Source organism: Chrysemys picta, chromosome 2 (assembly GCF_011386835.1).
Source record: "Chrysemys picta bellii isolate R12L10 chromosome 2, ASM1138683v2, whole genome shotgun sequence".
Lineage (NCBI taxonomy): Eukaryota > Metazoa > Chordata > Testudines > Emydidae > Chrysemys > Chrysemys picta.
The window spans coordinates 223,428,679-223,444,170 of record NC_088792.1 but is presented as its reverse complement, the minus strand read 5'-3'; the positions used below and the strand labels follow the sequence as shown (position 1 = coordinate 223,444,170).

Sequence of the window (15,492 nt, the reverse complement as noted above, 5' to 3'; positions counted from 1 at the left end):
TTTGTTCTTGGTTAGCTGCATTCCATTTTAACCTGTCAGATAGATAACTGTTGCCACTACAATTAATTTGGTCTGGGGAAGCGGCTTAACTATTTACATCGATATGTATTAATATTATTCACTACAGACAGTAATGATCATCTGGCATGATTTTTCCTTAGCAGCATGACAAGAACATTTTTTTATCCAAGGTTGTGATAACTCTGTGTAGAACTAAATGTTGTAATATACTCCCACCATCTAATTCTACATACAGTCCAGCTTTGAACTGGAAGGGAAAGGAAACAGTTTTTAATGTTTGGATGAAGTTGACTTTTGATTACAATGTTTAGTGAATTAGACTTTTTTCTGGCAAATACTGTATAAAATACACCTAAAGCAAAAGAATATCTTACCAGAGTTTTAAAATCATGTTCATATTAAATTTTATCTGTGTATTCCTGTTCCTACAGCATATCAATTAGAGGACAACACAAACATAAAAATATTGAGGCACATCTCTGGTTTGGCCAGAATTTCAGCCTTTTTTCTTGTTAAATATAAAGCCATCAATCTTTTCTTTGTCCATAAAATTTTCAATCATCACTTTATCGTGCATTTTAAATATATGAGCCAGGTCCCCAGCTGGTGTAAGCTGGCATCATTCCAATGATTTCAGGGGAATTGCACCAGTTTGGCCCTGTATATTTTGAGGTGTTCAAATTGGCATTTGATGTAGTGGAAACATTAAATACATGTGGTATTTGCCTTAAAGAGGAAAGCAGTAAAACATTTTTAAACCCTCTTAGGCTTTGTTAAAGATCCAACATTTCACACAAGTGCTTTAACCAAGGATGTCAAAAGCAACTGGGAATGACTTTTCTAAAATGTTTTATAATCTTTCCCATCATCATGTTTATTCTAGTTGATTCACTTTAAAAAACATTTTTTTTGCTTGTTTCTTGGTTCAGCAGCATACCCCTGAGCGGTGCCTTATCTGGTTTGACTGCTGCTAGCTCTGTCACGGTCTCTGACCCATCTTCTTTAAAGAGCCACTGGTCTGCACTGTAAAAGCCCAGTTCTTGCTTAGTGTCCAGGTCTTTCAGACGAAGCTGCAGGCAGTAGAAGAAAACAATCATATTTTTTTATGAAATATTTTCTTATTCCCCTCCTAACAAAAATTGACATTTCTGACACTTATTTAAAATAATATAATATTTTCATGTATAAATAATGCCTGATTTAGCATACGGAGGAACAGCTATTGCAAGGTCCAGATCCTGTAATTGGGTGCTCCCAAGTGAGCTCTTTAATGGGGCTTCATACAGACAAAGACCCTCTGACTGAATCCAGCTAAAGGATCAGGGCCTAAATCCATATGCTAGTAACTGCTGTTCCAGAATTTCAAGTGACTGTGTAAAGCTACAGAAGGCCTATCTGTATATACATATTTGTCCAAAGGCATTAGGGGTGATATTCCTTTATTCATTATTACTAGCTCTTTTATAGTGCTTTTCATCAATAGGTCTCAAAATGCTTCACCATGTTTAATGTATTTATCCTCACAACACCCCTGTGAGGTAAGGAAGTATTAATTTCCCTATTATGGTTCAACATATGTGTGTGTTAACTGTTTATACACCTCTACCTCAATATAATGTGACCCGATATAACACAAATTCGAATATAACGCGGTAAAGCAGTGCTCCGGGGGGGCGGGGCTGCGCACTCCGGTGTATCAAAGCAAGTTTAATATAACACAATTTCGCCTATAACGCGGTAAGATTTTTTGGCTCCTGAGAACAGCGTTATATCGAAGTAGAGGTGTATTTCCTTCTGCTTTTGGTTTGTTTGATGCTTGATGCTGATGTTGCATATATCATAGCTGGGATTTTCAAAGGTGTTTATGGGAATTAGGTGTCCAACATCCTTTGAAAGTTATTAGGACTTTCCATGGGAATTGGGCACATAAGGGCCCATGTCTACACTGCAAGGATCAAAGGGATGGCTGTGTTAGTCCGGATCTGTAAAAGCAGCAAAGAGTCCTGTGGCACCTTATAGACTAACAGACATATTGGAGCATGAGCTTTCGTGGGTGAATACCCACTTCTTCGGATGCATGTAGTGGAAATTTTCAGAGGCAGGTATAAATATGCAAGCAAGAATGAGTCAGGCTAGAGGTAACGAGGTTAGTTCAATCAGGGAGGATGAGGCCTTCTTCTAGCAGTTGAGGTGTGAACACCAAGGGAGGAGAAACTGCTTTTGTAGTTGGCTAGCCATTCACAGTCTTTGTTTAATCCTGAGCTGATGGTGTCAAATTTGCAGATGAACTGAAGCTCAGCAGTTTCTCTTTGAAGTCTGGTTCTGAAGTTTTTTCATGCACGAAAGCTCATGCTCCAATACGTCTGTTAGTCTATAAGGTGCCACAGGATTCTTTGCTGCTTTTACACTACAAGGGTTTATTTACTCTGAGGCCATGTCTACACTACAAACTTTGGTTGACACAAGTTACATTGTCATAAAACTGCCACAGTTAGTATATTGCTTGTGTGTGTGCATACTTGGCTCCTTGTGTCAGTGCTGAGCATACTCACCAGGAAGTTCTGGCAATGCATAGTGAGGCAGAAACAAACCATGCAGGGGTGACTGGGATCAACTTCCCACAGTGCAACTGTCTTCATCCCACAATGTCATCTATATCCATAATTTTTGCACCTTTTTTAAAAATCCCACAAACCCATGCAGCCCTCCTTGCTCTCCACCATCTCTGACAGAAGCATGGAGCCTGCACAGCTCTGCACTATTGTCATAAGCATTGCAACCATGGGATGCATGATCCTCCACTATTTGTAGAGCCACAAGAAGAACCAGAAGAGTGGGGAGCATGATGATACCTCAGAGGACAGATTAATGTGGGACATAGTGAGAACCAATTTCAAAGCTGTTGGTGGCATTCGTGGAGCAGCTGCAGGTGGTAAAGTGCTGCTTCTAGGCCTGAGAAATGAGCACAGACTGATGGGATCACAAAGTAATGCAGGCTGGGGATAATGAGCAGTGGCTGCAGAACTTTGGGATATGCAAGACCACATTCCTGGATCTAAATGCCAAGCGTGCCCAGCCATTCAGAGCATGGACAGCAAAATGAGAGCTGCACTGGCAGCAGAGAAGCGAGTGGTGATTGCACTGGGGAAACTTGCAATGCTGGATTGTTACTGGTCAGTGGGAAACCATTTTGGAGATGGAAAATCCACCTCCAATGTGGAGGCCATTGTCATGCAAGTATGCAGGGGCATTAATCATCTCCTGCTACACAGGACTGTAATTCTCAGCAATGTACAGGACATCGTGGATGGATTAGCAGCAGTGGAATTCCCAAAATGTGGTGGAGCAATAGATGGCAAGCATATCCCTATTTTGGCACCAAACCACCTTGTCACAAAGTGCATTAAGCATTGGTGGATCACTGAAGATGCTTCACCAACATCAATGTTGGCTGGTCAGGGAAGGTGCATGCCGCTTGCATGTTTAAAACCACAGAACTATTCAAAAAGCTGCAAGCAGGGACTTTCTTTCCTGACCAGCAGATTACGATTGGCAATGTATGTTGAAATGCCAAAAGTGATTCTGGGGCACTCACCCTACTCCTTTTTCCCCTGGCTCATGTAACCAGCCACCTCAACAGCACCAAAGAAAGATTCAGCTGTGGCTCAGCAGGTTTAGAATGGCAGTTGAATGGACTTTTGGTAGATTGAAGAGACACTGGCATAGTTGACTCAGAACATTGGATCTCAGTGGCAATAACATCCCAACGGTTATAGCTGCCTGCTGCATCCTGCATAATATCTTTGAAGCAAAGCAGGGAAAGTTGCCACCGAGGTAGAGGATGGAGATGGAACAGCTGTCTTCTGAGTTTGAACAGCCAGATAAAAGTCTATTAGAAGAGCTCAATGCAGAGCTATACAGCTCAGGGCAGCTTTGAAAGAGCACTTTAACAGTGAACCACAGTAATGTGTTGTTGTGTACTGTGCTCTACCTGGCCCTGATGTTTTGGGATCTGTTAGGAATTGGTGCTTGGTGTACAGCTATGACTATAACACTGTCAAGGCTCCTATTAATTTTGCGATGCTTGCTGTATATTTATGATTATTACACTGTGCTGTCATTGATCTTATGAGTTGTCCCAACTTAAAGTGGGGGCTTTAAGAGCTGCTAAGCACTCTGCAGCATCTGTTGTGAACTAATAAAAATGACTTATTTTTCAAATAACAGAATTTTATTTGGTAACAAAACCAGCGCAAAAAAAATCTGTTCAATTTAAAAGCAAATAAATTTAAAATTTAATAAATTAATGGAACAAAACTTACTACGAGGAAAGAACATTCATGTCCATTTTACCTACACATACACAACCGTGAATTTCATAGGTCAGTGTATGTGAAGCTGTGCTTGTCCTTAATGTCCCCTGGGATAGAGTGGTAAGGGTAGGGATGTGGCCCTAATACCATGTGGAATGTTGAAGCAGGATGTAGGGAGGTGCTGTAATGAAGTTCTCGATGGACTGCAAAGAGAGGTGAGCCCATGATTACTGTAGCTCCACAAGAGTCTGCAACATCTGTGTTTGCAGCTGAGAAGCTCCATTATGTCCTGGTGCATCTTCCTCTCCTTTTCCTTCTGGAACTTTCTCCTGTCCACTCTTTCCTTCTTCAGTCTGTCTGCAATGTTCATCCTCCAGGCCTTTGCTCACCATCTAATGCAGCATTGGCTTGCAGGTTCTCATGGAACATGTTCTCCCAAGTCCTCTTCTTTCTCCTTCTGATTTGGATCAGGCATCCTTTCTCCTGCATCGCCAGTGCAATCCGGTTATAGATGTCCATGTTTCTATGGCTTGTCTATAGCTGTGCTTGCACAACCTCTTCTCTCCATAGGCCTAGGAAATCCAATATCTCCTGCCTACTCCAAGCCGGAGCGCATCTGGAGTGTGTACTGGCATAGTCAGCTGAGCAGTCGCACATAACAATGGAGGATTACCTGTTGTGCTCACAAAACTGGACAATCACAAAAAAGCATTTCAAAAATTCGCAGGGCTTTAAAGGGGACAGGAGCCTTCTTATTTCTGTGACCCCTGGACAGTGGAGTTCACAATTATGACCAGGAGAGTTCAATGTCAGGCATTGTGAGACAGCTGCTGTTAGGGTTGACATAAGTAATATTGTCTGCACTTGCTCTGCATCGACCTCAATACATCAATCATGACTCTACACCACTTGGGGAGGTGGTGTTACTGCATTGCTGTAAAGGGGCACTTACATCAGTGGGAGACAATTTAAGTGTAAACACATGTACAACTAGGCTGACCCAAGGCATTTTATGTCGACTTAATTTTGTAGTATAGACCAGGCCTGGGACACTCAGGAAAATTAATCCAAATTAATTAAAGTGTGAATTTAAAGTGGATTATTTAAACTGCTTTAATCCCCTGTGTGAACACTCACATTCAGTTTAGCTTAATCCACTTCCAAAATGCCAATGTTCTTCAATGAAAACTGGGCACTTAACTCTTAACTTTTTTTGAAAAACTCACCCTATTACTTTGGCAGTAAATACTATAGTAAAGGTTATGTTGGGCCTTCATTATAATCTGACAGTTTCAGTTGTTCATATCTTTATTTTTTTCCCTTTAAGTAAAAATTATCCATGTTTAGTCTGAGCCTGAAAGTGAAAATTTTGTAAAAATTTTGTAAAAGTGTTTGAAGAAAATCCATTTTGTCCATTTCTGAGTTTCTGAAGAGAAAAACCAGTATTTTACACTATTTTTTTAAAAGCACACTCTTTGACTCTTAGGCCAATTTACAAAATACAAATTGAAAAATAGCGATTGGCTAGCATATAAAAATATAGCTCCATCCATGTGCATACCAACTTTTTTCTAAGGTTCAGAGTTACAACATAAAGTACAAGACTAGCATCTACAGAGCTCCAGAAATTATTTCTTAAGCTTTAAGCATTCCAGGGCATGAATTTCTTTGTGTAGAAACTTTATATGCAAGATATTAAAGTTCTCTTCACAGAAACCTTCAGCCTTAAAGACCTTAAGTGACTAAGGACTCTAGATATAAATTTCTTTTTGTAGAGTACCTGGAATGCAGACCATCAAGTACATACCAAACTTTATGTACTGGGGTCCTTGGGCATTTAAAATGCTCCAAAGCTTAAGAATTCCATATGGCTAACTTTATGCCCTGGAGTCCCAAACAGGGGCAGCTCCAGGCACCAGCGCATCAAGCGCGTGCCTGGGGCGGCAAGCTGCGGGGGGTAGCCTGCCGGTCGCCATGAGGGTGGCAGTCATGCTGCCTTTGGCGGCGCGCCTGCGGGAGGTCCGCCGGTCCCGTGGCTTCGGCGGGAATTCGGTGGTGGGTACGCTGAAGATGCGGGACTGGTGGACCTCCGGCAGGCAAGCCGTCGAAAGCCGCCTGACTGCCGTGCTTGGGGCAGCAAAATACATAGAGCTGCCCCGGTCCCAAACTGTTAAGTGCCCTGATTCTGCAAGATTCTCCACTTCCATTAATGTCAAGCATTCAGCAGCATGCAGGATCAAGCTCAAGGAGATAGAAGACATTGTCCCGCAATCCTATCTCCAATTCCAGTACATAACTGTTAGCTAGCCATGAGAGAATTGACTGGATTTTCTTTTAGGAAGTTTAAAAACTAAAACTGTTGCCACTTGTGCACCTATTGCCCTGAACAGAGGTTGATTTATACATGGGCTTGAATGCTTTCCTGAATCGGGGCCACTGTGAATCAGCAGAAGTCAGTCACTCTTTTCATGCAGGGCCCCTATACCTGCTAAAAGCATACATCAATGGAAAACATTGCCCCCTGCTACATAATGGATTTTTTGATATGGACTTGCTCACAAAATATAGGACTCAGCAAATATCAATACATTTAACATATTCTGTCAGAGATTGCATATTATGGGGGGAAACCCTGGCTCTTCTGAAGTCAATGGCAAAACTCCCATTGACTTTAATGGCGCCAGAATTTCACCTTCTATTTCTGACACATGCTAATAAATAATATTGTCGCATTACAAAGAAGTGCTCTACATTGTATAAGGTAATGTACTTCCGAAAGGTATTTTTCTATTGTTATTATGCATGCTGCATCCAGGTCAAATGCAATTTATGTGAAATACCTTGTGAAGTTTAATTCCTCTTCCTAAAGGTGGGCCAGATAACACGAAGGAAACTTTTGTTACATCACCAATATCATCAACAGTCAGCTGTCAAATAATAATTAAAAAAAGTTAACTGATGCATACATACCTTACACAATCATTTTGATCATTAGGTATAAGGCAAGTTTTTTGGGGGGTTTTTTGGATTTTGTTTTGTTTCATTTCTCTTAACTCATTTGGAAAGATGAGTGAATAGAGGAGAATGCTGAGCAGGGGTGAACAAACCCCAATGGTAAATCAGAAAATTAATCTGAACTCATACAGTTCAGTATATATCTCCCACAAAAAACGTTGTTAACTTTAAGTTAAAGCATCTAGACTACAAAGCCCACCTCAAACTGTAAAAAGCAAGGAAATCACAACTACATCCCAGCTACATTCCATTTATCATTTCCTCTTCTCAACCTTAGTTGCCTCCAGTCCCCTGCTCACAGCCCACAGATCTCCATCCTCGACCTGAGCAACCAACAGGCAGCCTTGAACTCTGACCATGTTTATTGGTTAAATTTCCATGTGTTTTCATGATCAGGATAGGGTTGGTGGTGGCTTCCATAAATTACTTTTTGTACATAGTTGTGTAGTGGTTTTGTATTGGTGTGGGTAAATAAAATATAGGGTCAGATTGCAAATGGTGGATGCTGTCATATATTTTTCCTTCATGTTTATGAATAAACTTTAGTGAAGAGGTGATCTATGTTCTAGCAATTGTTTGGAAAGTTGGTATTCATTTTTATGTAGAAATGGGACAACTGAAATTTACAGATGTTTAAGTGTTTATATTTAAATTTACACTTGTAATTGGAATTAAGGCTACCCATTGGTTGTTCAGGCTGAATGTAAAGATGTGCGGTGAGATTCTGTGGCTTGCGATGTGCAGTAGGTCAGATTAGATGAACACAGTGTTCTCTTCTGGCCTTAGAGTTGATGAGTACATTGGGACATCAGCTCTTTCAATGTGGTCATGTAGGGGCTAATACGTATTATTGCTGCAATGCCACTAATGCAAATCAGGAAAAGCAAGGAAAAAAGCAGTTAAAGGATTCAACTCCTCATTTGTGCTTCACTTCTCAACCTCAGCTACTCCCTTTCAACCACCCACAGCCCGCACATCTCCAGCTACTGGCATTTTTGCTACTAGCAGTTGCAATCTCCAAATGTAAGCAATCTCATTATACCATCCCCCCCATAAACTTATCAAGCTCAGTCTTGAAGCCAGTTGGGTTTTTTGCCCACACTGCTCCCCTTGTAAGACTGTTCTAGAACTTCACTCCTCTAATGGTTAGAAACCTTCATCTAATTTCAAGCCTAAACTTGTTGATGGCCAGTTTATATCGATTTGTTCTTGTGTCCACATTGGCACTTAACTTTAATAACTCCTCTCCCTCCCTGGCATTTATCCCTTTGATGCATTTATAAAGAGCAATCATATCTCCCCTCAGCCTTTGTTTGGTTAGGCTAAACAAGCCAAGCTCCTTATGTGACATTAAACTCCATATTCTTTATGGAAATATGCTTATGGATATGAAATAACTGAGATGTACTTTATGCAAGATGGGTCTTGTAAGATATCATTTGAAAGATTATGATTTAATGAATGTGATTATCCAATTTGTATGCCTGTATCATTTCTGTATCTGAAGTTAGAAATATTGACTATGTATCTGTATTTCAAATGGGTTACTTTTGTGTCACCCTCAATTAGCCCTTCAGGTACAATAATGAGAAAGCCAGACAGTGCTAATGGCCCATTAGCAAAGACAATGGACTGTAAAAGAGCTTAGTCTTCCTGTGGATGCTCAAGACAACCTATGAATAGTGGCTGCCACAGCCCTACAGAAACACCTGGTACTGGACAGCCCTCCTCCCATTTTGGAATGCCAGTGTTTTTCCACTGGAAGACAAAGGGTTCCCACCTTACACAAGAGCTATATAAGGCAGGGAAGTGACATCATCAGGGTTCTCCTCTGTCTCCTCACCCAAAGAGACACTGTGAAACACCTGGAAATAAGAACTGAATTGGGGTGAGAAGGGTTGATCCCAAGCTGGAAGGCGTCTAGCTTGTGAGTAATAATACCTGAGGTCTCGAGCTGGAGACCAGTGCAGCTGCTTTTCAAGACTTTCTGTAATCTGTCTGCTACAATATCTAGGGCAGAGGTTCTCAAACTGGGGGTCAGGACCCCTCAGAGGGTCATGAGGTTATTATGTGGGGGGGTCACGAGCTGTCAGGCGCCACCCCAAACCCCGTTTTGCCTCCAGCATATTTATAATAGTGTTAAATATATAAAAAGTGTTTTTAATATATAAGAGGGGGTTGCATTAAGAGGCTTGCTGTATGAAAGGGGTTACCAGTACAAAAGTTTGAGAATCACTGATTTAGAGTGAGAAATTACTATTTGTAACCAATTTCTTTAGTGAAACAAGCTTAGTTTGCATGTTTTGTTTTATTTGCTTAGCAAACAGAACAAAGCAGATTATGATTCTTTAAAAACTTAAAATTCACCTTTTGTAGTTAATAAACCTATTTCTTTTTTATAATGTACAATTCATAATTAGGTGGGGGGGGATAAGAGGCTGTGCATATCTTCCTCCACATTGAGGGAGGAGGTGGATTTCATAATATACCTTTGGGTCTACTCTCCAAAGGAGGTGGACACCTGAGTGCTGGGGCAAGTCCCTTAAACTGAGTCTTCCCAGAACTAATCTCAGTGTCTGTGTCTTTCTGCAGCTGGGTGTGGCTCTGCCTGTGTGTGTGCTGGAGAAGGCTTAATAGCCTGGCTCAGCAAGACAGGAAAAAGGGTGCTCAGGCTGGCAGAACAGGTGGGCTCAGCAGTATCCCAGTACATCAGGTGGCATTCTAAGGAGGGAAACTAATCACACCTTGAGTCTCCTCTTCTCAGGTAGGTTTTCCATTCCTCTGATCACCCTAGGGGCCCTTCTCTGCATCTGTTTCAGTTTGAATTCATCTTTCTTGAACATGGGAGACCAGATGTCTAAAGTATTCTAGATGAGGTTTCACCCGTGCCTTGTATGACACTTCCCTATCTCTACTGGAAATACCTTGTCTGATGCATCCTAGAACTGCATTAGCCTTTTTCATGGGTGCATTGCATTGGTGGCTCAAAGTCAATCTGTGATCAAATAATATAGCCAGGTCTTTCTCCTCCTCTGTCACTTCCAATTGATAATTCCCCAGTTTATAGCAAAAAAATCTCGTTTTTAATCCCTAAATGCATGACTTTGCCATTTGTACTACTAAATTTCATCCAATTTCTATTACTCCAGTATTCAATGTTCTCCAGCTCTTCTTGTATGATATTCTGGTCCACCTCCATATTAGCAATACCTCCCAACTTTGTGTCATTCACGATTTTTATTTGCACATTCCCACTTTGTGCGCCAAGGTCATTAATAAAAATGTTAAATAAGATTGGTCCCAAGACCGAGGCCTGAGAAACTCTGGTAGTAAACTCCCTCCAGCCTGACAGTTCACCTTTCAGTATGACCTACTGTAGTCTTTCCATTAATCAGTTCCTTATCCACCTTTCTTTTCTGATGATGATTCCCATCTTCTCCAATTTAACTAATAATTTCCCATATGGAATTGTATGAAATGCCTTAAAGAAATCTAGATAAATTATATCTATTGCATTTCCTTTGACTAAAAAAATCGGATACCTTCTCAAAGAAAGAGTTCAGGTTTGTCTGGCACAATCTACCTTTTGTAAAGCTATGTTGGGTTTTATCCTAATTACCATTTACCTCTTTATCCTCAATTACTTTCTCTTTCAAAATTTGTTCCAAAATCTTGCATACTATTGAGGTCAAACTAATGGGCCTGTAGTTTCCTGGATCACTTTCTTTTCCTTTCTTAAAAATAAATATTATATTAGCAATTAGTGACAGAGTACAACCCCCGAGTTTATGGATTCATTAAAAATCCTTTCTATTGGGCTTGCAATTTCACATGCCAGTTCCTTTAATATTCTTGGATGGAGATTATCTGGGCCCCCTGATTTGGTCCCACTAAGCTGTCTAAATTTGACTTCTACCTTGGATATTGTAATTTCTACTTCCATATCCTCATTTTCAGTAGCCACCCTGCCACTATCCCTAAGCTCCTCATTACCCTTATTAAAAAATGAGGCAAAGTATTCCTTTAGGTATTAGTTCATGCCTATATTATCTTTAATTTACATCCCATCCTCAGTGTTTAGCAATCCCACTTATTTCCTTGTTTTCTTTTCATTTATATGGCTATAGAATGTATTAGTGTTGGTTTTAATTTCCTTTGCACTTCCATATTTGCTTGGATTTTTCCTCTATACTTTTCACTTTTTCTCTATTCTTTCTGATCTCCAAGAGGTAGCTTTCCTTGCTGATTGGTCCCATCTTCCATTCCTTGTAGGCTGTCTGCTTTCTCTTAATAACCTGTTTGAGATGCATGCTTTTCCAATTTGGCCTGCAATTCTTCCATACATTTTTTCCCTTTGCTTGGGATGCAGACTTCAGATAGTTTCTCCAACTTTAACTTAAAGTAATTCCAAGGCTCCTCCACATTCAAGTCCTTGAGTTCTTCAGTCCAGTCCACTTACCTAACTAATTCCCTTAATTTTTTAAAGTTTGATCTTATGAAATCAAGGACCCTAGTTGCAGATCTATTTTTGTTTAGCCTTCCATTTAGTTTAAACTGAATTGGCTCATGATCATGAAAACCAAGGTTGTCCTCTACAACCAGTTCTTTTAAGAGGTCCTCACTACTCACCAATACCAAATCTAAAATGGCATCACCTCTTGTTGGCTCAGTGACTATTTGGTGAAGAAATCTATCAGTTATCACATCCAGGAATATATGACCCCTACCATTATTAGTAGCACTTGTCCTCCACTCTATATCTGTGAAATTAAAGTATCCCAGGATCACACAATTCCCAGTAGTATTTATTTAATTAAAATATTAAAGTGGTCTCTATCCATATCCATATCAGATCTTAAAGACCCCAAGCACTATCCCAGTGGAGCCTCTGGTAGCGTTCTTCCCCAAAGTGATTTTGACCCAAACAGATTCCGTTTTATCCATTCCATCACTGCTAATGTCTTTACAGTCTATCTCATAATTAATATACAATGCTACTCCACCATATTTATCTTTATTTCTGTCTTTCCTGAACAGCACATACTCTTCAATACCTGTACTCCAGTCATGACTACTATTCCACCATGCTTCTGTTATCCCTACAATATCTGGTTTCACTTCCTGTACCAGTAGTTCTAGTAGTACTGTTTTTTTGGTGAATGGGAGATATCAGATATCAACTCTGACCAATAAAGCAATCTGTGTGTACAATCCGGCACATAGAAAACACAATGTATCTTTCCCAGTTACACATTGTTAAGATCCATATAAAATATAATAAAAAGAAACTAACCAAAAAAGGGTCATTTTTGAGATTCTGAACCTTCTGTGCAGCAGATTTCCCTTTTGTTCCAAACACAACAACTTGAATATCAGGAACTCTTTCTGGTATGTGTGTACAGTACACCCACATTTGCCATCGTCCTCTGCTTTTAGTATCAAAGTATTTTACTGGATCAGATGTCACAGTCATTTCTATATTTAGAAGAAATATATATTCAGAATACATATCTTTCTTATAAGTCACCATAAATCATTACATTAATTTATAAATTGTAATTTACTCAACAGTGCTTAGTCATGCGACACTAACTTGTGTAAGCAAAAGACATTTTGTTGGCATTACCTTTCAATGGAATTTCTAGTTCTGTAAAATTTTTCTTTGAGTGTTTGCTGATCCAGTCATGGTGAGCAAAGATGTGAGTGGCAAAAGGGTAACTTTCTTCTTTTATAACAATTTTTTCCAAGAACCAGTCATCTGATTAAAACAAATATATTAATTGATTGCATGTCAAGTAACAATGATAAGCTCTGCCTACACAAGCTGAAGCTTCTGATTTAAACGAGAATGCAGAGGACTCAGCAACTCACAGAAGACATGAAATACCTCCCAGGTTTGGGGCCATAGAGATTTCTTATTAGTGAGGCAGCTCAAGAGTTTTCTCCTCCTCCATGGGAGGAATATTACTGACCTAAGAGTACAATAAATGCATGTTACACTGTACCCATGTGACATGACTTGTTTGACAACATAAAGCAGGAAACAAAAGAAAACTAGTATAAAGAATGTTTTTAAAATAGCCCTTTCCAGACTTTTCTTGCATATAACAATGAATTATTCCAGGACTGGTGTATTATCATCAGACTTTGAGGATTAGAAATGAGAAACAAATCCACATACATCCCCACTGAAACTGAAGCTACTGGCTTGAGTCACTTGAACTGCACTTGGTCCTGACATATTTCTGACTGTTTTTAAGCTAATCCTAAATAGGAGGAAACTATTTTGGTGAAATCCTGGCCTTACTTAAGTCAATGGGAGTTATGACTCTGAATTCAGTGGGGTCAGATTTCACCCTTTCACTTTAAGCAATAAGAGGCAAATAGCCCCCTATTAGGGTTTTTCCTATATAAATGACTTGAAACTCCATGAATTTGGCTCCTGAATTTTCCAAGTTCTTGCTCTCAATAGTGGGAGTAGGAATGGGGATCTGGGTTTGCCACTCTCAGAGATGGTCTGCAACTCATTAATCTCAGGAGATCTGCAGAGGCCAGGGCTACCTGCATCTCTTCTCTGTGTCTCCACATGGCCACTTGGCCCGCATGGCACTGAGAGTCCTGAAGGAGCCATGATCCCACACTGTCCCCAACTGTCACTACCTACTTTGAAGTTGCAAGCATTATTTATACTGAGAATTGGAGGGGAGTTGGGAGAAATGATGCTGCAGAGAGTGTAGCTTTCTCTGCCTGCCACCCCACCCACATCCCCAGAGCCCCTTAAACACCTGTGAATGGATTTCTATAGGAAATGAGGACAATATTTTGAAGCCAACACTCCCCCTCTTCCATGCCCCTCTTTTCACCTCAACTGATTGATCTTTGTTCCTCTCCCCTGGTGGCAGAGGAAGAAAGCATTTCACCCTGAGTGATTAAGGATTTATTTTATACTTAATAAAAATGTCCATAATTTTAAAAATGGAAAAGTTAAAACAGTGTATGTGTGTATTGGAGTGGGGAATGATAGCCAAATGAGATGCAAAACAAGAAAAAATAATATACTTTTGCTGGAAAATAAAAATATTTGCTGAATCTACTGGCAGACCCAAATATATCAAACAAGCCACTTATTGTAAAAAACAAACAAGAAATGTCTCATAATTTTTCACTATGTAATTCACTGGATACCATTTATGATTCTCCTATAGTACATTGAGAATTTAAGTGAAACCAGGTTATATACAATCTAACACAAAAACACAGAAAAAAACTGAAAAGATCCAGCAATTTCAATTTTTTCACTAGTTTCCAAATAGAGCAGACCTCATTAAACATATGATCTGAAAACATAATTTTAACAGATGTTTTTCTGCATTTCTGACCCCCATTACATCTGATGATAATCAATGTTGTTATATGGTATTTGTTACAATGCAATGCTGTATATTCCAGGCACATAGTTTATTTGAAAATTATTGTACAGTACCTTTTTTAAAACTTTTAAATCCAACAAGAACTTGGTTCAGCTTGCCAAGGTGAACCGCTTTGATTCTGAAAACATCCACCTGCAATTTGAGAATAATTTAAATTGTGGTTGTGCACGGTAGGTATGTATGACTTGTGAATTTACCTCTGCATAAGTGGACATTGCTTTGTATGTTAGTGCACTTTACTTTACCCTTGTCATGTCATTCCATTTCTTTCAAGTGCACAATAAAACAGTATGTGCTGGAATTGATATTTCCAGTGTCAGTGACTAGTATGACTTTTCTGATGAATTTTAAAGTATCACTATAATTGATAAACAGTATTTTCAGAAACGTTGATGCTCAGATTGAAGTTCCAGTAAGATGCCGATTTCTACTAAGCTTGTAGGATGAAATAACTAAATTGGATGAATTATGACTGTTATAAGAAGTGACATTATACCTATGTATCTATATTAAGGTTTTCTATGGAAGTCATCTCCATCACACAAAAGAGCTTCTCAAGTACTTTAGATTTGCATGGTGAAGTGCTTAGTGAACTTAATGAAGTCTTTTGATCTTCTTCTTTCCTGGCATAAGATACACATATATACACACAGAGAGAGAGAGAGTTCTTGGTTTGTTTGTTTTCTCACTCTTTTCCCAAACACCTCTCTTCA

At 39.6% G+C, this 15,492-nt stretch overlaps 1 protein-coding gene across 1 annotated transcript in view; it reads right to left on the bottom strand.

Annotated features, from left to right (window-relative positions):
- RP1 (RP1 axonemal microtubule associated) overlaps positions 1-15,492 on the bottom strand; it is a 297,670-nt gene that overhangs the window by 62,082 nt on the left and 220,096 nt on the right. Inside the window, exons 40-44 of the mRNA XM_065585560.1 lie at positions 14,833-14,911; positions 12,976-13,107; positions 12,643-12,824; positions 7,175-7,261; positions 959-1,091 (exon numbers count right to left, since the gene is read on the bottom strand). Of these exons, the coding sequence (XP_065441632.1) occupies positions 959-1,091; positions 7,175-7,261; positions 12,643-12,824; positions 12,976-13,107; positions 14,833-14,911 (613 nt within the window). The remainder of the gene's footprint in view (positions 1-958; positions 1,092-7,174; positions 7,262-12,642; positions 12,825-12,975; positions 13,108-14,832; positions 14,912-15,492) is intronic.